This window comes from Hyla sarda, chromosome 1 (genome assembly GCF_029499605.1).
Source record: "Hyla sarda isolate aHylSar1 chromosome 1, aHylSar1.hap1, whole genome shotgun sequence".
Classification (NCBI taxonomy): domain Eukaryota; kingdom Metazoa; phylum Chordata; class Amphibia; order Anura; family Hylidae; genus Hyla; species Hyla sarda.
Window position 1 is genome coordinate 329,714,280 of NC_079189.1, and position 25,220 is coordinate 329,739,499.

At 43.1% G+C, this 25,220-nt stretch overlaps 1 protein-coding gene across 2 annotated transcripts in view; it reads left to right on the forward strand.

Moving 5' to 3' along the window:
• CCDC171 (coiled-coil domain containing 171) overlaps positions 1-25,220 on the forward strand; it is a 120,726-nt gene that overhangs the window by 52,186 nt on the left and 43,320 nt on the right. For both annotated transcript variants that reach the window (XR_008843905.1, XM_056519593.1), the window contains exons 12-16: positions 11,239-11,328; positions 11,630-11,830; positions 12,079-12,246; positions 12,964-13,152; positions 16,677-17,178. Coding sequence is in view for 1 of the 2 variants with exons in the window: in XM_056519593.1 (XP_056375568.1) it covers positions 11,239-11,328; positions 11,630-11,830; positions 12,079-12,246; positions 12,964-13,152; positions 16,677-17,178 (1,150 nt within the window). In the remaining variant the exon portion in view is untranslated. The remainder of the gene's footprint in view (positions 1-11,238; positions 11,329-11,629; positions 11,831-12,078; positions 12,247-12,963; positions 13,153-16,676; positions 17,179-25,220) is intronic.

The window sequence follows — 25,220 nt, forward strand, 5'->3', positions numbered from 1 at the left end:
AGAAAAGAAGGAGACATAGTAAATTAGAAACAACAATATTAGATGCAATGACATTACTTATAGAATTTGACTGATTTCATAATCCCTATTAAGGCCCCTAGGTTCAATCGTTTTGAGGCGGTGTATCCAGTATGTTTCTTTTTTCAGTAGGAGTTGTTTAATGTTGCCTCCCCTTCGTGGTTTTTCAACATGATCTATGACTTGAAATCTCAATTGTGAGATATTGTGACCCATTTTGTCAAAGTGGAAAGGGATGGGGAATAAAAGGTTTTTGCAACGAATTGTGGACTTGTGTGTATTGATGCAATCCCCTACACGCTGGGTGGTTTCCCCAAGGTATAGGAGACCGCACGGACACTTAAGGGAATAAATGACATTCTTAGACTCACATGTGTAAAAAGAATGGATTTTAATGTTTTCACCGCTATGTGGATGTTGTACAGTATCACCCTTAATGATATGGCTGCATTGAGCACAATGCAGACATGGGTATGTGCCATTCTTTTTACTTTGTAAAAAGGTTTGTCTTGGCAACACTTTTGTTGACCCTATATCAGCCCTAACTAGTTTGTCACGTAAGTTAGGTGCTCTTTTGTTGCAGATAAGGGGAGGGTTTTTAAATTCGGCAATCTGAGGGTAAGATCTATTCAGAAGGTACCAATATTTTTTGATCACATTGTCCACTTTATAGGAGAGGGGATGAAAATTTCTTACAAAGGGGATCCTAGGGTTGGTTGAGGAAATCCTAGTGGAAGGTATTTTTGCTGCCTCTAGGACAGTTTCTGGATAACCCCTCTCACGGAATTTGTCATCCAATTCCCGCAGTCTCACATCCCTCTTTTGTGGGTCACATACAATCCTCTCTACTCTTTGTCGTTGCGCTCTCGGAAGGGATTTTTTTACAGAGGTGGGGTGTGAGCTGGAGAAGTGGAGTAGACTATTCCGATCGATGGGCTTTCTATAGAGATCAGTCTCAAGATTGCCCTTTTCATCTTTAATAACCAATGTGTCCAGAAAGTTAATACTTTCCTGGCTGCATGACATGGTGAACTGTAATTCACTCCTAATACTGTTCATGTAGTCCAAAAAACGATCAAGGGTAGAACGTGGCCCCTCCCAAATACAAAAAATATCATCAATATAACACTTCCAACATCTAACGTGTTGGGAAAAGAATGTATTGGTATAGATAAAAAGATACTCAAAGTGAGCCATATAAGCGTTTGCATAGGGAGGGGCCACGTTCGCGCCCATCGCCGATCCACGTTGCTGTAAGAAAAAGTTATCACCGTACATAAAATAATTCTCAAACAGGACCAGACGCAATAGTCCCAACAAAAAATCCTTCTGTTGTGGGCTGAAGTGACTAGATTCTAGTAGCCATCTGGTGGACTCCATTCCCTTTTCGTGCTCAATAGATGTGTAAAGGCTGACAACATCTATGGTTACCAACCATGTATCACCAGAGATATTATGTAGGCCTTTTATTACTTCCAAAAAATGTGAGGTGTCAAGTAGGATGGCAGTGGTATTTTTAATCAATGGGGTAAGGCATTTTTCCAGTGTGATAGACAGCGGTGAGAGGATCGAGTCCACTGAGGCCACAATGGGTCTACCAGGCGGATTCACTGGGTCTTTATGGACCTTGTGGAGTATATAAAAACCGGTGTGATAGGAAACTCATTACTCAAAAATGTATGCATTTTTGAATCTATCACCCCCTCCTCCAATGATGTGTTGAGGAAGGAAGTGATTTTTACTCCTAATTTCAGGTAACGGATCTCTGGTAAGTTTTTTGTATGTAAGGTTATCCGCCAGCTGTCTTTCAATCTCACTTCTATATGTCAAAGTATCCATCACCACCAGCGAGCCCCCTTTATCGGCTGGTTTTATTGTAATATTTCTATCGTTAGCTAGATTTCTCAGAGCCGAGGATTCGCTGGAGGTGAGGTTATGAAACACATTGAAGTGTCCCTGTTGAATTTCTTTACAGAGGGAATCTACTTCATTTTTTACCAATTTGATATATGTCTCTGCTGGATGACTAGACCTAGGGGGGTTAAATCTACTCTTAAGACGTAAACCAAGTGACTCTAAGGTGAAAACATTCTCCATATTGTCAAGCGTAACAACATCAATAACATTAATATTCTGGCTGAGCTGAGTCTCTACTACTTTTGTTTGGATTGTACTTTACATGAGTACGTGCACCGTACAATACCGATGTCTTCAACATTAACCTTCAGCGACGAGGAAGCCACCAGGATTTTAGCTCAACCCACGGGAGCCGCTGACTTTCTGAAAATTCCAGGAGATGAGCTCAAGAAACGCACATTGGAACGTGAGTCTAAAAAACGAATCTCATATGAACTCCACGCTACGACTTTAGCGGAGTATCATAGGACTGAAAAGATCCCGAGAGGACTCAGGGTTAACTTGCGCCCTACATTGTTTGCAGATGATGAGACATAGTGCAATGACTTTGAATAAATAATCAATAAATGCTCACACGATATTATCCTGCTTACAGTTGAGAGACTACATAAAGCAGTCTCTGCCTTACAAGAAGAAATCGCTACCATTGAGATACAATTACGTGACTCATTAAAGTCTGAAGATTTTACCACTTTAAAATCTTCCCTGGAGAATCAACTTAAAAGCTACCGGGAGGATATTGAAATAAGGAAAAGAAAGAAATTCCTGCGCGATAACAAGGATTACCTTAACAACCGGGTGTATAGATGGCGGGATACCTCATTTCAGCAGCGCCGCGGCTATGGGCGGTACACCGGTAGAACCTTCTCCGCATCAAGTTCCGGCAGCGAGCAGTCGACGTCACGTCATCAAGGCCGTCCCCCTTTTCACGGACAGAGGCGAGGACGCCGCCGAGCCGGAGGAGGAGAGCGGGCCGACATCATCGGAGACCCCGAGGGCACACTACTCACCCGGTCACAGGTACGGGACAATCTATAGTTGTAAACATATCCTCACGATGCCTTTCTCCTGCCGAACTGAGTGTGCTTCAGAAAGGCTTGTCCTTTAGCCCGGTGAATGAATTTGATTCATTCACCATGGACATTGATTTAGAACGTTTCTTCCGATCTATTAGGCTGAAAACGTTCTTTTCAGAAAAAGAAAATTCAACACAGTATACTCAGCTCAGCCAGAATATTAATGTTATTGATGTTGTTACGCTTGACAATATGGAGAATGTTTTCACCTTAGACTAACTTGGTTTACGTCTTAAGAGTAGATTTAACCCCCCTAGGTCTAGTCATGCAGCAGAGACATATATCAAATTGGTAAAAAATGAAGTAGATTCCCTCTGTAAAGAAATTCAACAGGGACACTTCAATGTGTTTCATAATCTCACCTCCAGCGAATCCTCAGCTGAGAAATCTAGCTAGAAATATTACAATAAAACCAGCCGATAAAGGGGGCTCGCTGTTGGTGATGGATACTTTGACATATAGAAGTGAGATTGAAAGACAGCTGGCGGATAACCTTACATACAAAAAACTTACCAGAGATCCGTTACCTGAAATTAGGAGTAAAATCACTTCCTTCCTCAACACATCATTGGAGGAGGGGGTGATAGATTCAAAAATGCATAAATTTTTGAGTAATGAGTTTCCTATCACACCGGTTTTTTATATATTCCCCAAGGTCCATAAAGACCCAGTGAATCCCCTGGTAGACCCATTGTGGCCTCAGTGGACTCGATCCTCTCACCGCTGTCTATCACACTGGAAAAATGCCTTACCCTATTGATTAAAAATACCACTGCCTTCCTACTTGACACCTCACATTTTTTGGAAGTAATAAAAGGCCTACATAATATCTCTGGTGATACATGGTTGGTAACCATAGATTTTGTCAGCCTTTACACATTTATTGAGCACGAAAAGGGAATGGAGTCCACCAGATGGCTACTAGAATCTAGTGACTTCAGCCCACAACAGAAGGATTTTTTGTTGGGACTATTGTGGCTGGTCCTGTTTGAGAATTATTTTATGTACGGTGATAACTTTTTCTTACAGCAACGTGGATCGGCGATGGGCGCGAACGTGGCCCCTCCCTATGCAAACGCTTATATGGCTCACTTTGAGTATCTTTTCCCAACACGTTAGATGTTGGAAGCGTTATATTGATGATATTTTTTGCGTTTGGGAGGGGCCACGTTCTACCCTTGATCGTTTTTTGGACTACATGAACAGTATTAGGAGTGAATTACAGTTCACCATGTCATGCAGCCAGGAAAGTATTAACTTTCTGGACACATTGGTTATTAAAGATGAAAAGGGCAATCTTGAGACTGATCTCTATAGAAAGCCCATCGATCGGAATAGTCTACTCCACTTCTCCAGCTCACACCCCACCTCGGTAAAAAAAATCCCTTCTGAGAGCACAACGACAAAGAGTAGAGAGGATTGTATGTGACCCACAAAAGGATGTGAGACTGCGGGAATTGGATGACAAATTCCGTGAGAGGGGTTATCCAGAAACTGTCCTAGAGGCAGCAAAAATACCTTCCACTATGATTTCCTCAACCAACCCTAGGATCCCCTTTGTAAGAAATTTTCATCCCCTCTCCTATAAAGTGGACAATGTGATCAAAAAATATTGGTACCTTCTGAATAGATCTTACCCTCAGATTGCCGAATTTAAAAACCCTCCCCTTATCTGCAACAAAAGAGCACCTAACTTACGTGACAAACTAGTTAGGGCTTATATAGGGTCAACAAAAGTGTTGCCAAGACAAACCTTTTTACAAAGTAAAAAGAATGGCACATACCCATGTCTGCATTGTGCTCAATGCAGCCATATCATTAAGGGTGATACTGTACAACATCCACATAGCGGTGAAAACATTAAAATCCGTTCTTTTTACACATGTGAGTCTAAGAATGTCATTTATTCCATTAAGTGTCCGTGCGGTCTCCTATACGTTGGGGAAACCACCCAGCGTGTAGGGGATCGCATCAATAGACACAAGTCCACAATTCGTTGCAAAAACCTTTTATTCCCCATCCCTTTCCACTTTGACAAAATGGGTCACAATATCTCACAATTGAGATTTCAAGTCATAGATCATGTTGAAAAACCACGAAGGGGAGGCAACATTAAACAACTCCTACTGAAAAAAGAAACATACTGGATACACCGCCTCAAAACGATTGAACCTAGGGGCCTTAATAGGGACTATGAAATCAGTCAAATTCTATAAGTAATGTCATTGCATCTAATATTGTTGTTTCTAATTTACTATGTCTCCTTCTTTTCTAGAGACCACATTGATATCTCTTCTTGTCACTCATCACTGCAAGCATAGAGCACGGTCAGAATGATTCCAAACGAATCTCTATATAGTCCAAGTACAGATATTTTGTTTTTTTCCTTGATGACTACTGTATCCAATGAATTTCATGCTGCTCCCTTACCATTATTGGCTTATATTTATTTATTTTCCTTTGTTTATGTATTATTTGTAAGATGCAGTCTCCTCCCGACTCAGCTGTCAGGTGTTTTCACCTATGAGCCGGAAGGGGAGGGCTTCCTCTCCCTATATATGTACACCTGTGATCTCTATTTGGTAGATCAGTTGACAAAGGCCACCTGGCCGAAACGCGTCCTGTGAGTCGCTCTATTATCTTGCATATGGATTAATAAAACCATTATGATTCAGCATACAAAGTGAGTGCCGGGATTTCTTTCATCTACCACCAGTCTCATATTCTGCAATTCTGACGAGACACAAAGATCTGGAAAATTAAGACCCAAGCTTTGTAATGCAAAAGAATCATTATATTGTAAATCCATATTGGTATTATGTATAGCACAATTTGCAGAAAAAGAAACATGGGTATCAATAGGCAAAGCATCTATAGAAGAAACATCATCAGGAAGAAAATCATCATTATGTGCGGCTGGACTGTCCTGAAAATGACGTTGTATAACAATATCCCAGACAAACTTGTTAATGTCCAATAAAGTGGAAAACACATCAAATGTCCTAGAAGGAGAAAATGAAAGTCCACGGGATAAAACAGTGATTTGATTAAGGGACAGTACCTTAGCCGACAGATTGTAAATGGGAACAGTTTCTATTTCTTCTTGCTGTTGTTGCGGGGTCCTCGCTTTGCCTGAGCGGTGTTTGGGACCAGCTCGGCGTTTTTTCCCTTCTGAGCTGTAGAGCGAGTGTTGATAGATGTGGCTGGAACCGAGGCTGGAGTCACAGGTGCAGACATAGATCGGTTAGTAGATGCTGGTTCATCGACTGCAGAATCTGAAGAGTCGGCTTCTGTGGAGCTGAAGTTAACTCTTGGTCTGCTTGTGGGGTGTCATGGCTCCCCACCCTCATGCTGTCACGCCCGCCCCTTGTATGCAAGTCTATGTTATCACGCCCCCTCCCATAGACTTGCATTAAGGGGGCGGGGTGTGCCGGCATGATGGGCGGAGCCATGATGTCACGAACCGCCGGCCCCTGTCAACAGCCACTGAGCAAACAGCTCCGGAGAGCTGATGGCCCGGGGTGCCGCTGGAGACATTGCGGGGGTCCCCTTGGATAGGGGGATATGATGTCTAGGGGTGGAGTACCCCTTTAAGACGCCGCGATAGGGATGTTCGGTCTTAGCCACAGATCCTGGCTATGACGCATGCTGCATAGTTCGGTAGCATGCACAGGGCACCTCCTTGATACCTACCTGTGGGTTATCGAATTAGTATCAGGGACATTCGCACGAGTACTCATGCAAATGTCCAGTATCAGTCCTAATACTGATACCAGTATTGGTATCAGGAGATATACAGTCATGGGCGTAAATGTTGGCACCCCTGAATTTTTTCTAGAAAATGAAGTATTTCTCACAGGAAAGAATTGCAGTAACACATGTTTTGCTATACACATGTTTATTCCCTTTGTGTGTATTGGAACTAAACCAAAAAAGGGGAGGAAAAAATGCAAATTGGACATAATGTCACACCAAACTCCAAAAATGGGCTGGACAAAATTATTGGCACCCTAACTTAATATTTGGTTGCACACCCTTTGGAAAAAATTACTGAAATCAGTCGCTTCCTATAACCATCAATAAGCTTCTTACACCTCTCAGCCGGAATGTTGGACCACTCTTCCTTTGCAAACTGCTCCAGGTCTCTCTTAATGGCAGGGTGCCTTTTCGCAACAGCAAGGGCTGCTTATCCACCATCCAGACTAACCTGCATAGACACCTTTCATCAATTTCTCTCTTCCGTCCATGCCCAGGGAGATTAGCTACAGTGCCATGGGTTGCAAACTTCTTGATAACGTTGCGTACTGTGGACAGAGGCAAATCTAGATCTCTGGAGATAGACTTGTAACCTTGAGATTGTTGATATTTTTCCACAATTTTGGTTCTCAAGTCCTCTTTCTGTTGTCAATGCTTAGTGTAGCACACAGACACACACAATGCAAAGACTAAGTGAACTTCTCTCCTTTTTGTCTGCTTTCAGGTGTGATTTTTTATATTGTCCACACCTTTTACTTGCCCCAGGTGAGTTTAAAGGAGCATCACATGCTTGAAACAATCTTATTTTTCCACAATTTTGAAAGTGTGCCAATAATTTTGTCCAGCCCATTTTTGGAGTTTGGTGACATTATGTCCAATTTGCTTTTTTTCCTCCCTTTTATTTTGGATTAGTTCCAATACGCACAAAGGGAATAAACATGTGTATAGCAAAACATGTGTTACTATTTCTGTAAGAAATACTTCATTTTCTTGAAAAATTTCAGGGGTGCCAACATTTACGGCCATGACTGTATATATGTGTGTGTGTGTATAGATATATATATATATATATATATATATATATATATATATCTCTATCTATTTGCCAAAGAGACTGCAAGGTATGTATCTGTATTTTAACCCCTTATCAACCCATGACGTATAGTTTCATCATGGAACTGTTAAGGGTGTATGGAGCGGGCTCCTAACTCAAGCCCACCTTTGTTATCCAAGGGTCAACACCAATAGCCAGGATGGAGCAATCTCCACTGGGAGCACAATGTTGGACTCTGTATGATCTGTATGAGAAATCTAATGTTTTTAAAAATATAAATAAACCCCTACCATAATAGAAATCCTAACCCCCCCCCCCCTTCTTTTTTGCCATTTTACAAATAAAGAAAAATATAAACAGAAATGTTTTTTTGTTAATTCATGTTTGGTATTACTGCGTACCAGAATTGTCATAACTATTAAAGTATAACATTATTGATTCTGCATGCTAAATAAGATATAAAATACCAAGCAGCAGAATTTAATTTTTTAATATATATTTTTTTTTTGTCACATCAAATTCTAGAAAAATGTAATAAAAATTAATTAAAAAGTACTATCCACTCCAAATTGGTACCTATTTAATATAAGAAATAATCTGATAAATAGAAAAAAATACTGGCCAGCTATTTGGTTATGAAGATAATTGTTACTTGCCGTCCATGTGTGGTTCCTAAGATTGCATGTTTATAAACCAGTTTTCGATTTTTCTTATATATTTTCTCCTTTCTAAGAATCATAACTCCCTTTTTTATTTTTTTTATTTTCCTATTGAGAGCGCCATATGAGGAGTTGTTTATTGCTGGACCAGTTATATTTTTTAACGTTACCCATAATTTACCATAAAATGTTAAAGGGAACCTGTCACATAAAAAATGAAGTTCAGTCTGCAGTTGTCTTGTTATAGAACAGGAGGAGCTGAGCAGATTGATGTATAGATATGTGGGGGAAATTTTAGATTAACTTGTCATTTAAAGGAGTACTCTAGCGCTGACTATTTCTCCTCTGTAGTGCCCGGGCTAAAAAAAAAAAAATTAAAAATAAACTTTCACTCACCTTCCTGCATTCACCCGGAGGGCTGCTACAGCTGATCGGTCCTCCGGTCCCATCTTCTGCCTTCTTCCTGTGCACGGATCGTGTTGTGGCTGGTGTTAGGTTGAGCCCTGTGTAACGATCCGTGCACACGGAAGAAGAAAGAAGACGGGACCGGAGGACCAGTAGCTGTAGCAGCCTTCCGGTTGAATGCAGGAAGTGGAAGTTTTTCTTTCTTTCTTTTTATTTTATTTATTTATTTATTTTTTTCAGCCCGGGCACAACGGAGGAGGGATAGTCGGTGCTAGAGTACTCCTTTAACTATGTAAACCTTTTGTGCATTTTGAGCTAAATAGTCATATGGATGGTCCTTCTCAGAGATTGAAGCTATATGCTTCTATAAGTGTACATGTTTATTATTCAGTTATATCATCCATTTGAATCCTCCTCTATATCATTATGCCTTTAGATTGAACTGCATTTTTAACAGGTTCCCTTTAAAATATCATTATTACTAGATTGATAGAATTTATTTTTATGTTTGTTTTTTTCTGTACTGGATAGGGGTGGGTGTTAGAACTATGCCCATTCTGTAATACATCATAAAAAAAAAAAAAAAAAAAAAAAAAAATACACCTCTCACCTCCAACACCCCCACAGTGTCTCCAGTATCCCAGTGCAATCCTGCTTCCTTTGCCCAATTGGTTACGCTGCAGCTCAGCAAATCATTGGCTGCAGTGGTGTCCCGGCAGTATGACGTATTGGGCCCGGGCACCAGGAAGAAGACCCTTGCCCCATATGTCACATTCCTGCTAGCCAGTCACTGGATGTGAGTAGAGGTTGATTATTTTATGCATTACAGAATGGCAGAGTTATTCCTGATCCCAGCATCTGATATTCTATGTGTGTGGAGTGTGCACAGCTCCTGAGCCTGCTCCATATGTTCCCTGTGCACAGCTGCTGTACATGTATGGTAAATGTCACCAAGGGATTCATATTATTTATCAGCTGGTATCTCCAGATCCCTTCCTTTCTAAGACTATTGCCTCTTTTTACCTGGCCTTGCATGCCAGGTCTCTGATGGCAGGGGTTTCATTTTCTAATCTTTTATTAAATGGAAAACAAAAAATGGCAGCCCAAAGATACCAACCAATTAACATTTTCATTAAGTAAGGTTTAATGGGACAGGGATTATATAATGTTTTTTGACTGTACAGTAATGCTCTGTGCAGTGTTTTTAGCTAAGAAATATTCATTCTGAGTCTGGAAGTGTATTTTTACATAAAATGAGTTCTAAAGTATCAGAACAATGTTGAGTCAATAGGTCTCACTTTGAAAAATGATTGTCAAGATCATGTAATAATTCCGTAAATTCTGTAAATGATTGTATGAAAATTGGCCCAGATTTATCTGTTTTAGGGTGCGTTCACACTGAGTAATTCAAGAGGAATTTACTCGAGTACGGTAATTCCTCTTGAATTCTCCGCTTAGAATGAACTAACATCTTCTTTGCCATTGACTTTAATGTATTTTACTCTGCACTGTTCACACTGCGTAAATTCCACTGGCGGAATTCCGCCACGGAATTTTGTTCCGCTAGAAGAAAGAACATGTTCATTCTTCTTGCGGAAAACGTGAGCAGAAGTCCATTGAAGTCAATGGTAAAAAAATTTCCGCTTGAAATAGTTTCCGAACGGAATTTATGCGGAAATTCTGCACAAAAAAATAAATAAATAAGGGAAATTCCAATTGGTGGATGTAGTCCAGCAAAAAACAAAAAAAAAACAGTCTCCTCCTATATTCCACGCGGAAAATCTGTGTTAATTCCGTGCGATTTTTGCACAAATTCCGTGCGGGGAAAAAAAGCGTCAACATTTTTCTCAAGGATTCCTCTCCTCTTCCTCAGTATGAACGCACCCTAAGGATGAAAGCTGTGTGGTTTTCCCATAGCAACCAAACATAGCTCAACCTTAAAGATGTCCAGTGCTAAAAAATGTATCCCCTATCTGCAATCTCCTGTACAGGGAGATTGCTATGCTGCCGTGTGTGAAGTTTTGCACACAGCAGGTCAGCTGGTACAAACATGCCCCTCCATTCATCTCTATTGGAGAGGCGGAGACACAGCGTTCCTGTCTCTCTTGTCTCTCTGCCTCTCCCATAGAGATGAATGGAGGGGTCCTATTTCGACCAGCTGACATGCTGGGTACGAATCGCAGATAGGGGATACATTTCTTAGCACTGGACATCTTTAATTTCTCAAATTGCTCATGTAAAATAAAAACTGGATTGGTTGCTATGGACAAATCAGACAGTTTGGGTCTGGACCACTGTCTTTATGATCCATGTCATATACTAATATACATATTTTTTTATTTTTTTGGAACAGTTGGAGACCAAAAAACATGTCTGTGCTGAGATGAGAGAAGAACTAGACTCCTCGAAACAGATAATTCACACCCTGAAAAAAAACCTTGAGGTATTTATATATGCTATCATCTGCTTATCTCTCTACGTTCTGCCTTTTAGCTTAAAGGGGTTATGTTTTTTTTTAATATATCAACTGGCTCCAGAAAGATTTTGGGCTGATTTTTTTTTCTTTTTGGTAAGGCAATGCTTAGTGTAGATGGTATCTAACGGCACCACGTTTCTGTATTACCAGTGGGTACTCGTACAGTAAATGGCAAAGCTGTACTTTTTGCCATGAATTTACCACCATTCCAATCCATTTTCAGTATACATCAAATTGTTCTCATTCTGACTATCTTTCTGTTCTTTAGAACATTCAGTCAGAACAGCTAATTTGTGAGAAGGAAATACAAAGTCTGAGTGCTGCTTGTGCTGAGAGAGAGTCTCGGATAGCCCAACTTCAGACAGAATTGGTGAAGGCACGTGACACCTGGGAGAGGGAAAAACGAAGAGCATTGGAGTCTGAACATGGAATCCAAAAAATAACTCAGTCTTTTCAGAAGGATACAGAGGTATGAAATTAGCATTGTGAATGATACAGAGGCTTCTGGGACATTAACACATTTCCCATATACACTCCTCAACATTGAAATTGCAACACCAAGAAGAAAAAGTCATGGAGATATGCAAATTCTAAAAATATATTATTGTATTGAATATCGGCCCCATGCACAGAACAGTTAAACTCCTTGGCATGCTATGAAAAAGGTTATTAATGGTTGTCTGAAGATTGTTCTGCCACATTTTCCTTCTTTTTCAGGAGAAGTTAACTTTCCTGCACAGTCTATACCAGCGCCTGGTGGTAGGTTGTGTGCTCCTAAAGGAACCAGATAACATTATGGGTAATTTCTCTTGGCCAGAACTCTATGTTATATTGCAGGAGAATGTAGATGCCCTTATCTCAGACCTCCACCAAGCCAATGAAAAGGTAGAGTTATCAGAGCCTATGTTTTACTTTATTTATCAGTTTTATGCTGCTTAAACCATGTGCAGCATTAAAGGGGTATTCCAGGCAAAAACATTTTATCCCCTATCCAAAGGATAGGATATAAGATGTCTGATCGCGGGGGGCCCGCTGCTGGGACCCCCTGCGATCTCCCTGCAGAACCTGCATTCTATGCGGGTGCTGAATCTCCAGTTTCGGAAACCTCCGGGTTTCCGGGACTGGGGACATGATGTCACGCCACTCCCCCTCCATTCATGTCTATGGGAGGGGGCGTGATGGCCATCATGCCCCCTCCCATAGTCATGAATGGAGGGGGCGTGGCATGATGTCACGTCCCCAGTCCTGGAAACCCGGAGGTTTCCGAAACTGGAAAGGCTCCCATATTTCGAACAGCTTGTAATGCTGCAGCATTTCAAAGAAAGCATAGTATAAATCCAGTCAGGAATGGGGCTTTGAGTCATGGTCTATGACTGAGTCACTGACTGTTGCCATAAAGGAGGCTATCCTTGTTTTCTGCAGCCTGTGCTTCAGGCTGCATGATCCTGATGACTGGTTTGGTTTTTTTGTACCATGATAATGTATGAGTTGTTTGGTTCTCTACCCAAACAGACTTTTTGACATGAAAATTGTAACTGGTACGGTGTATATTGTCTACGTGTGCTCGGTTTATTGAATCCATTGCTCCTTCTATTTGATAAGGTATCTCATCTGGAATATGCTTGCAAAAACAAGGCTGATGTGTTGAGAGAACTGCAGAAAAAACATGAGGACTCCCTTGACAGACTCGCTCAGCAAATGAAAGAACAGCAAAATGCCTGGCAAAGAAAGACTAGAGATTTAGAACAACATTACTCTGCTCTTCTAAGGGAGACTAACTCCAGGGCACAGGTAAAAATAAAGTATGACATTATATGCTTTCTCTTATCTTCATAATTCTCAGCAGTTTTTCCTTATGTATTCCTTACTTAAAAGCAAAGCTGCTCAGTTGTTTCTTTATCTACTTAAAGGGGTACACCGCTGCTCAGCGTTTGGAACAAACTTTTCCGAACCCTGGAGCCGTCACCGGGAGCTTGTGATGTCATAGCCCCGCCCCCTCATGATGTCACGCCACCGCCCCCTCAATGCAAGTCTATGGGAGGGGGCGTGGTAGCTGCCACACCCCCTCCCAGACTTGCATTGAGGGGGTGGCGTGTGACATCACGAGGGGGCCGGGCCATGACATCACGAGTTTGTTCCAAGTGCTGAGCAGCGGGTACCCCTTTAATATAAAATGATGGCACATGTATTGCCACTTCTCTCCCAGTCATGGGAAACCAGACACCCCTATCCTTGTGGTTAGCCAGTGCTTAGATGCCCTGAGATCGCACATAACTGTTTGTTTGTTTTTATGAAAAAAAAAATCTTTTATTTCAATTTTAATTTAACCCCTTAAGGACTCAGCCCATTTTGGCCTTAAGGACTCAGACAATTTAATTTTTACGTTTTCATTTTTTCCTCCTCGCCTTCTAAAAATCATAACTCTTTTATATTTTCATCCACAGACTAGTATGAGGACTTGTTTTTTGCGCGACCAGTTGTCCTTTGTAATGACATCACTCATTATATCATAAAATGTATGGCGCAACCAAAAAACACTATTTTTGTGGGGAAATTAAAACGAAAAACGCAATTTTGCTAATTTTGGAAGGTTTCGTTTTCACGCCGTACAATTTATGGTAAAAATGACATGTGTTCTTTATTCTGAGGGTCAATACGATTAAAATGATACCCATTATTATATACTTTTATATTATTGTTGCGCTTAAAAAAAATTACAAACTTTTTAACCAAATTAGTACGTTTATAATCCCTTTATTTTGATGACCTCTAACTTTTTTTTTTGCGCCATGATCTGTACTTTTTTTTTATACCACATTTGCGTATAAAAAACTTTTAATACATTTTTTATAATTTTTTTTAAATAAAATGTATTACAAAAGTAGGAATTTTGGACTTTTTTTTTTTTTTCGTTCACGCCGTTCACCGTACGGGATCATTAACATTTTATTTTAATAGTTCGGACATTTACGCACGCGGCGATACCAAATATGTCTATAAAAAATGTTTTTTACGCTTTTTGGGGGTAAAATAGGAAAAAACGGACGTTTTACTTTTTTATTGGGGGAGGGGATTTTTCACTTTTTTTTTTTACTTTTACTTTTACATTTTTTTACACTTGAATAGTCACCATAGGGGACTATTCATAGCAATACCATGATTGCTAATACTGATCTGTTCTATGTATAGGACATAGAACAGATCAGTATTATCGGTCATCTTCTGCTCTGGTCTGCTCGATCACAGACCAGAGCAGGAGACGCCGGGAGCCGGACGGAGGAAGGTGAGGGGACCTTCGTGCGGCGTTCTGAATGATCGGATCCCCGCAGCAGCGCTGCGGGCGATCCGATCATTCATTCAAATCGCGCACTGCCGCAGATGCCGGGATCTGTATTGATCCCGGCACCTGAGGGGTTAATGGCGGACGCCCGTGAGATCGCGGGCGTCGGCCATTGCCGGCGGGTCCCTGGCTGCGATCAGCAGCCGGGATCAGCCGCGCATGACACGGGCATCGCTCCGATGCCCGCGGTTATGCACAGGACGTAAATGTACGTCCTGGTGCGTTAAGTACCACCTCACCAGGACGTACATTTACGTCCTGCGTCCTTAAGGGGTTAAAGAATATATTTTAATATTAAAAAATAAATCTACTGACGAGGGCCATCTCTGGGTCTTTGGGTAGATTACTGACTCCCTAATTTTTATGGTGTGCTTGCTTCTTGTCTTTGAGCCAGGCTGCGTTTCCCTTTTCCTTCCTGATGCTTTTGAACTACTGATACAGCACATTCATGGCTAGGGCGACTTATTACAATTGATATCGTTTAGCTTTCTCATGGGGGGGGGGGGGGGGAGGTTTTGATGTTTCACACTTGTCTGTTCTCACCTGACTTTATATTGCTTTCAACCTATATGCCAATTGTATCCACCTGTCTGTCACTGTCCAGGTGAAGTACTGGCGTGTAATTGTTTTTGGTTGTAAAGCTGAAAATTTTCAATAAAAATATATTTAAAAAAATTAAAATTAAAATAAATATACAAAGAAATCTTCTTCCGAAGCTTACACTACATGGATAAAAGTATTGGGACACAGCCATAATCATTGAATTCAGGTGTTTCATTCAGTCCCATTCCCTCAGATGTATAAATGTGCCTACCAATGCAGTGAAAGCAAGTTTGTGAAAGAATAGGTTGTTCTACAGAGCTCACTGAATTCCAGCATTGTACTGGGATAGAACAATAACAGTACCACTGCAACAATCAAGGGAAATTTCTTCCCTCCTAGATCTTTCACAACTATCTTGTTTTAGATGCACCAGTGACTTTAAAAATTACAAAAAATTTATTTATTATGAAAACGCTGTATATACTCGAGTATAAGCCGACCTGAACATAAGCCGTGGCCCCTAATTTCACCCCAAATACCCAGGAAAAGTTATTGACTCTACTATAAGCCTAGGGTGGGAAATACATCACCCCCCCCCCCCCCCCTGTCATCATCCAGACCCCTGTCATTAACACCCCCGTCATCACCCCCCCCCCTTTCATCATTCAGGGTTAGTCGTTCCGGGTTGTCCATTTTCACCAAGAGGCCCTCTTCTCCGCTCCGACCGGCCCCGGACTAGTGACGTTGCCTTGACGACGACGACGCACAGGGATGTTCATGCGCAGGAACATCACGGACGTCTGCTGCGCACGGAGGTCCCTGTGCGTCGTCGTCAAGGCAACGTCACTAGTCCGGGGCCGGCCCCGGAGAAGAGGGCCTCCCGATGAAAATGGACAGCCCGGAACGACTAACCCTCCCCACCGGACGGTCCCTGCAGCATAGATGGCCCAGACCAGCTCACCCTTCCTTCCCACCGAGGGGAGTAGAAAACTAAAGGGGGGTCTGGATGATGACGAAGGCCGCAGTGGTCTTCAACCTGCGGACCTCCAGGTGTTTCAAAACTACAACTACCAGCATGTCCGGACAGCCGATGGCTGTCCGGGCATGCTGGGAGTTGTAGTTTGGCAACATCTGGAGGTCCGCAGGTTGAAGACCACTGAGAAGGGATTGACAGGCGGAGAGTTCACTTGAGTATAAGCCGAGGGGGGGGCGTTTTCAGCATGAAAAATCGTGATGAAAAACTCTGCTTATACTCGAGTATATACGGTAATATGGCAACTTACTGTATGTGCTGCAGTTTTTACTATTTCTCATGCATTTACCAAGGTGCTCAATGTGATTTTGAGACTCTAGAGCAGCCAGAAGAACTGCCACAAGTTCATAGTGTCCAACTTGCTTTTTAACATGATATTTATGTTTTTTTGTTTTGTAGAAATATCAAAGAATAGCTGAAAGATCAAAAGATAAGATCTCCATTTATGAAAAAACCAAAGATCAGATGGCACTGGAGAACGTGCATGTAAAAAATCTTCTTCTTAACACAGAAAAAGACCATAAGTCCCTTCTTGCAGCTTTTGCACTCATGGCTGGTGCTTTATACCCATTGTACAGTAGAGCTTGTGCTTTGGCTACACAGAGAAATTTCCTGCAAGACCAAATGAACACTTACATGGATGTTCAGAGAGAAATCCGGAATCTAGTGCAAGCATTGTCTGACAGTGAAGTTAAGAGGGAAGACAACTCAAAGAGAAGTCCAAAAGATTCCAGATGTATGAAGCGTGTGTTTCGACGTGGTGTCCTCGTGATTTTAGCAGCTAATCGGCTTCAGCGGCTTGGAAGATCCAGCAACACGCTCTTTATGTGGATGGAAGGCATGAGTAAAGGACCTTGTCTTTTGGTTTGTTCTAGAAGAGACCAAAACAGCAAAACATTCAGTAAGACCAATGCATTTATTTAGCTCATACTAAAATTAGATAGATGAACAAGTAAAATTATTATGTTGTGATAATTTGTAAACCACTTAAATTGTAAAGTGGTTGTATGAAACATAAAAAGTGATAGCTTTTATACACACACACACACATATATATATATATATATATATATATATATATATATATATATATATATATATATATATTGTTATAAAATAACAAGAACCTACATTCACTTGTTTTATCCTTGCTAAATCCAGCCCGGGAGCATCTATGTTTACTTCCCTGCAGTGATGTGCCTGAAATCTGTAGCCAGTCACTAATCTCAGTGGTCTCATGCCCACTACCTCAGAGGATAGTGATTGGCTGCAGGGGGCCCCGAGGATGTCATCAGAGGGACCCGTCCCAGGAACCACACTGATACTGATACTACTCCGGTCATCCCTGCAGCCTCTCTCGACTTAGCAAGCATTAGACTGGCGAGTAGGCTGTATTTTATAAATTTTATGTTTGATCAGTTGTTAGTAAAAAAATTTAAGTAACCAAAAAAAGAAAGAGGGTAAGCATACATGGTATTGGAACAATCATGTAGGCAACAACAGGTAAAATTAAAACTGCTCACCTACTCCATATGTCTATATATATATATATATATATATATATATATGTCTATCTCCTGATATATATTGGGTGCACAGAAAACCTTGTTGCCTTCCAAAGCAGCTCAATTAAACCTGTATAAATTCAGTACTTGAATATATTCAATCTTTTATTTTGTTTCCAAAATTACATATTTCTCGGTTGCTCTTCATTGGGGGACACCTTACTGATGGGTATATGCTCTTGCCATTAGAAGGCGTTGACATTAGGAAAAAAAGTTGGCTCCTCCCTGGCAGGATATACCCGCTTACCTGCAGTGAGGTAATCAGTTTTAGCTAGTGTCAGCAGGAGGCAAGACACAGGTCTGGGTGCTCCCCAGACCTGGTCTTTTTTGTTATTTTCTAGTAAGGCCTGTTTAGTTAGATTTTTTTTTTTACTCCCTTTTGTTTCCTCTTTTTCAGGTGGGGGTTCAGGAGCATGACGCTACCTGTTCCCCCATAGGGGCACGGGACATAAAACTAAATGCACCGTTAACCCCTTCCCACCAACGGCCAGCCTGGGGTAGCACCTAGGGTCCTGGCCCCCCTATTTTCCCTACTAGTATTGGTCTGTAGCAGCACGATGTGATGCAGGTGACTAAAAAGCAGGCTGAAGACGTCTTGAGGTGAGTATAAGAAGACAGGTATATATCCCCCCCTCTTCCTCCCTCCCTCCCTCTCTCTCTCTGTCCTTAATTGGGGATTCATATTGGGCTCCCTCAGGTCCCCTGGGGGGGGGGGAAGCGGTGCTGTGTTTTATGCATACTGGGTCCTGTGGAGGACAGCCGCCAGCATTTTACAGCGGCTCCCTCCACAGTTGTTGTTGCCGACTCACCTCTGAACAGCCTTGCTGTTCCTTCTCGCCAGTTATTTCTCATGGCTGTAAAGTGCCAACCGCACTGTGCGATGTCCGACAGCAGTATATGTTCAATTCAGTCGCCGGGAGTTCGGGTTCTGGCGGCGCATGAATGCCACTCCTTTTTCCCAGTGCATTGGGTGAGGGGGTTATGTCACCCCGGTGCCAGCGCATGGCTCCACCCTCCTTCTCCCCTGTGTTTGGAACAGCGATGGTTGCCAATGGGGCCCAGGGGCTCCGTCCACCTAGTACGTGTCCCGTGGCTGGGGGCAGCGTTTCCCTGCTCTTACTTCGCATGGCGCGTTTTGCCAATTACCTTTCCACAGGGGGTATGGGGATCAGGGTGCTTGGCATGGGTCTATACTTGAGTTTTCCTCTCGACCACCCTTGTTTTCACTCCTCTGGAGGGACTATTTTGTTGAGTCTTTTCTGCCGCCAAGATGATGCCATCTCGCTGTTCCCACTATACAGGTGGAGTATCTGGCGGGGCCCTTGTTTCTTTGCTGAGAGCATTCAACAGAGATAGTGTGTCTCCGACCTGGGGTATAGTACGCAGGCCTTGTGGACATGTGAGTTCAGTCTCGGGACTGATTCTTTTTCAGTTTTTTCCCACCCTAGGGGACTGCTTTGGGGAAGCGGTGCTGTGTTTTATGCATACTGGGTCCTGTGGAGGACAGCCGCCAGCATTTTACAGCGGCTCCCTCCACAGTTGTTGTTGCCGACTCACCTCTGAACAGCCTTGCTGTTCCTTCTCGCCAGTTATTTCTCATGGCTGTAAAGTGCCAACCGCACTGTGCGATGTCCGACAGCAGTATATGTTCAATTCAGTCGCCGGGAGTTCGGGTTCTGGCGGCGCATGAATGCCACTCCTTTTTCCCAGTGCATTGGGTGAGGGGGTTATGTCACCCCGGTGCCAGCGCATGGCTCCACCCTCCTTCTCCCCTGTGTTTGGAACAGAGAGGCCAGGCAGTGCCTCCCCTCCGGCTCGTGCCACGGCCTCTTCTTACAACCGGTGGGCGCTACCTTTGGCCGTTTTGCTGTGAGTGGAGTTAAGCTCCGCCCCTACACCATGTGGGTTTTTGTAGCAGAGCGGCTCCGATGGCCCCCCTGCGTTGCGACCAGCGGAAGCTTAGTCTCGGAGCTGTGTGGCAGCTTAGCAGGTGCGGCTAGGCATTTTGCTCCGTACCGTCACAGCTCCTAGGGCTGCCCTCGTGTGTTTATTTTTCTTCCCTGTTCAAAAAAAAAAAAAACTTATATTGCACCCTCGTTTCTATTGCAGCCTTGGCCGCCCATATCATATATATCATAATTTTACTTCTATTGCAGCCTTAACCGGCCTTATCTTTTCTAATCTGGCATTGTGGCTCCCTGTCGTGGAGCATATGAAAACCGCTGTGGCGAGTTGTTACCAGAGATTCAAGTCTCCTTGGAACCTGGGGGTCATATTCCAGCAATATTTTCCCTTCTACTACTGAGTGCCATACAATGAGCAAGTTCTTTTGCGTTCCTGCCAGATGCTCAGGTTTCTTTTAAGATTCCTCATCTGTCTGGTTTGCTAGCCATCCATCCTAGGGGGGTTTCTTGGCATGTCATGCTATGGGCAACAGGCTATCGCATCCGTGGCTAGTGCTACGGATCCCCTCCTCCAGCTCACAGCCCTCAGGGGAATATTCCTGTGTGGGTATGGATTAGACCTGATATTATTATGTCAGACAGTAGTCTCACCTGTTACTCACTTAATGGCTGCCGCGTCCGTGGCCTACACTCGGTACCCCACTGCTGGTGCGAGGTGCCCAATGGAGTGACCTGTAGTATACTATGGACCCTTACCAGTAAACCACACTGTGGTCTTCATGGCTTTTCACTGCCACCGGTCACACATCACAGAGTTGACGTATCTGCGGCTCACTACTGTGTGAGGCATCCGGTGGAGTGTTCCGTTGTCTCCTAGGGACCCATACCAGTAAGCCAGACAGTGGTCTGCATGGTTGCCTACACCGCCTGTCATACATCACACGGCGGATGTACCTACGGCTGGATTCCGGTGCCTCACTACTGTGCGAGGTTCCGCCGTAATGACTCATTGTCCTCTATATACCAGTAAGCCAGACAGTGGTCTGCATGGTTTCCTACACCACCTGTCACACATCTCATGGCTGGTGTATCTGCGGCTTGACTTCCAGTACCTCACTACTGTGCGAGGTGCCACCGGAACGACTCGCTGTCTACTATGGATACATACCAGTAAACCAGACAATGGTCTGCATGTTTTACTACACTGCCTGTCACACATCTCAAGGCTGTTGTGTCTGCGGCTAGAGTTCTGGTGCCTCACCGCTGTGCGGGGTGCCCGACAGTGTGACTCGCTGTCCACTGTGGATCCATGCCAGTCAACCAAACAGTTGTCTGCATGTTTTCTTCTGCTGCCTGTCACACGTTGCACGACTGGTGTTTTTGAGTCTGGAGTTCCGGCACCGCACTGCTGTGCGCGGTATACATAGAACTGACCCAGCGTTTCCCACGTACACTATACGGGATGTCTGGGATGCATTTCAAGGCTCCTCTGCCTCCCTCTATCTCCCAGGGTGTGGGGTTTCTCGGCCTCACCACCCTCCCACCTATTACAAAGGCGCACAGTTGTCGCCTGTCTGACTTACCCTTTTTCACCAAACGCCTGGGGGTGTTCTGGTTCAGCTAGACTGTTGTCTACACGGTTTCCGCCGCCATCGGTCGCTGACCTCTGGGCTGCTGCGGACATAGCCAGTTTTCCCGTAGCCCACGGCTGGGTGAGGTGTCTGAAGTAGGGTCCCTATAGGTATTCGGGATGGATACCAGTCAGACAATCCTTCATCTGTTTGTTTGTTTTCTACTCCACTAGGTCGCCGTTGGCTAGGCCGTACTCTAGTACCCTGCTTTCTGTGGGAGGTTGAATGGAGTGACCCTGGGGGCTCAAGAATCCTATGCCTGCCGGCCAGACTGTTTTCTGCATTGGCTTACTACTATGTCAGGTCAACTACTGTACACTTTCACCCTGTGGATGGTAGTTCAGGTTACCCACTGCTATGGTGTAGTTACAGGTGAGTCACCCCATGTTGTCCCATGGGCCTTATACAATGCACCACATCCTGTTTACAGGGTTACCTACTGGCCAGGTCCCTCTCTGCATGCCTGCTACTCTGTCTATAGGCTGGTATGTCGCCTCACTGTGTGTTTCCGTATGCGGGACCCGGCGTGACCACGGTCCCTTTGCCACATGGCCGTGTCTCTCTTCCAGGTGTGGTTCCGCAGAGTGTGTACCTGTGGGTTCTATGGACCCTTTATAACTGTATGTCACACTGTGTCTGCATTATTCCTGCTCTGCATTCGTTCTTCATCTCCTGAGTCTGTGTCTGCAGCCTTGGTGTCTGGCACCATTAGGAGATGGGGTGTGGGCTTATTTTCTGCAGGTCCCAGGGACTTTCTCAGCAACAGCAGCATCACTCTGTTCTCCTTCTTAGGTTGCACTGTTGGTCTGCTAGAGGCATGCCTCCCATTCTGCTGGTCCCTTCGATGTCTGCGGTTTCTTTCATGTCTGCATTCTTGGTACCCCACTGCTATCCTGGGGTACCCATGTCTGTGTTCCTACATTACCCTTTGTTCGGGGTGAGCTGTCTGTGTTCCTACATTACCCTTTGTTTGGGGTGAGCCTCGGCTTTCGGTGATTTTGTTTCCGCAGTTTTGCGACTGTTGAGCACTTCTGTTCTGTCATGGGGCCTGCTGGGGCGACAGTCAGTTCAGCCCTACCCTACCCTATGCCTCCAAGTTTTTTTCCAGGGTTTCTGTCTGGGGTGGTTCAAGCACCTACTCGTTACGGTCTAGATTGGCTCGCAACACGTCTTGTGTTTTTTGCCCAGCTCCAGTGTACAAGATTCTGATCCCTCTTGGGACGCAGGGTGGCTCCTCCAGACAGCGATGGTTGCCAATGGGGCCCAGGGGCTCCGTCCACCTAGTACGTGTCCCGTGGCTGGGGGCAGCGTTTCCCTGCTCTTACTTCGCATGGCGCGTTTTGCCAATTACCTTTCCACAGGGGGTATGGGGATCAGGGTGCTTGGCATGGGTCTATACTTGAGTTTTCCTCTCGACCACCCTTGTTTTCACTCCTCTGGAGGGACTATTTTGTTGAGTCTTTTCTGCCGCCAAGATGATGCCATCTCGCTGTTCCCACTATACAGGTGGAGTATCTGGCGGGGCCCTTGTTTCTTTGCTGAGAGCATTCAACAGAGATAGTGTGTCTCCGACCTGGGGTATAGTACGCAGGCCTTGTGGACATGTGAGTTCAGTCTCGGGACTGATTCTTTTTCAGTTTTTTCCCACCCTAGGGGACTGCTTTGGTATGTCCCATCAGTAAGGTGTCCCCCTATGAAGAGCGACCGAGAAAAGGAGATTTTAGTACTCACCGTAAAATCTATTTCTCATAGCCTTCATTAGGGGACACAGCACCCACCCATTTCTTCATCTTTTTTCCGAACTATTTTTTCCAGTTCTTGGGTTGTTATCCGGGATTCCTTTCTAGGGTCCTTCGGATGTATTTCTTTGTTGGCTTCTCCTACTGCTTTGTGACAAAACTGATTGCCTCACTGCAGGTTGGCGGGTATAGCCTTTTTTTTCCCTAGTGTCAGCGCCTCCTAGTGGCAAGAGCATATACCCATCAGTAAGGTGTCTCCCAATGAAGGCTTCAAGAAAGAGACTTTACAGTGAGTACAAAAATCTCCTTTTTCACGCCACAAGTATTGGACCTGTCCAGCCCTTTTTCAGGGCATACAAGTAACTCCAGTAAAAGCAAATTATAAGCACATTGGGGGAGATTTATCAAAACCTGAGCAGAGGAAAAGTTGACCAGTTGCCTATAGCAACCAATCAGATCACTTCTTTCATTTTTAACAAGCCCTCTGCCTCTGAAAGAAGCAAGCTGATTGGTTGCTATAGGCAACTTTTCCTCTGCACAGGTTTTGATAAATCTCCCCCATTAAGCCCCTTCTTGCTTATTCCTGGGGGCATAGAAATATAACACATGTAATTGACCTTGTGTACTCATGGTGATTTATAGTATTTTAGAAGAATAAAGTAATTCTATCAGTTACCTACCCATACACAGTGGCCATATTACAAGTTGGTACAACAGGTTTGACCTTTGTGGTCAGTCAGAAAAGAAATAAAAATAAATAAATAATTCCTCTGTAGTATACAACTGATAAGTACTGGAAGGATCCAGGCATGAGCAGTCAAGCGGCAAAATCATTGATCAATGGTTTCCCATTGATCAGTGTAAAAGATCAGTGTGTGCAGTGTTATAGCCACCTATGGGAGCTATAACATTGCAAAAAAAAAAGTGTATCGCCGCGTGCGGAAATGTCCAAATTATAAGAATATCTAATTAATTTAACCGCAATGGCGTACGCGCCAAAAAATTCCAAAGTCCAAAATTGTGTATTTTTGGTCACTTTTTAGATCATGAAAAAATGAATAAAAAGCGATCAATAAGTCTGATCAATACAAAAATGGTACCGCTAAAAACTTCAGATCACGGCACAAAAAATGAGCTCTCACACCGCCCCGTATGCGGAAAAATAAAAAGTTATAGGGTCAGAAGATGACAATTTTAAACGTATAAATTTTCCTGCATGTAGTTATGATTTTTTTCAGAAGTACGACAAAATCAAACCGATATAAGTAGGGTATCATTTTAATCGTATGGACCTACAGAATAAAGAGAAGGTGTCATTTTTACCGAAAAATGTACTGCGTAGAAATGGAAGCCCCCAAAAGTTACAAAATTTTATTTTTTCTTCAATTTTGTTTCGCCGTACATTTTTGGGTAAAATTACTGATGTCATTACAAAGTAGAATTGGTGGTGCAAAATATAAGCCATCATATGGATCTTTAGATGCAAAATTGAAAGAGTTATGATTTTTTAAAGGTAAGGAGGAAAAAACGAAAGTGCAAAAACTGAAAAAACCCTGAGTCCTTAAGGGGTTAAATTAATATCTGCTGGGTGTCTATTGCCTAGTTGCAGTATCCAGACCTCTTTGCTTAGTAATACCTGTGGGCAGGCCGTTTGTAAATAGCGTACCTCATTTTAGATCCCAGTAGTATGTGCACCTACAACCTTATGTCTTTTAGGACCTCAGTAATATTAGGGTGTCACAAGTAATGGATACATAATGCCTACTCTCTGAAAACATGTTTTAGAGTATTAACAGGAGAAAATATATAATCGAAGATAATTATATAACCAGTCCTCAAAAAGTAGTGGAAAAAAAAAAGAAAGAAAAAAGAAAAGAACAAGGGATAATAGTGATAGTGATTTAGGGTTAAAAATGTACAATAATATGTGAGTGAATGAAAAAATAAAGGTGAGTATAAAGGTTCACAATATCAAAAAAGAGCGGATAAGTGCAGAGTAATAATCAGAAAAATTTGGGGTAATGAAAATATTAATAGTTATTAGATATCAAAAAGAATATATGTAGATAATAAGAATGCCTGCAAAAGATGATAATCTTAAACA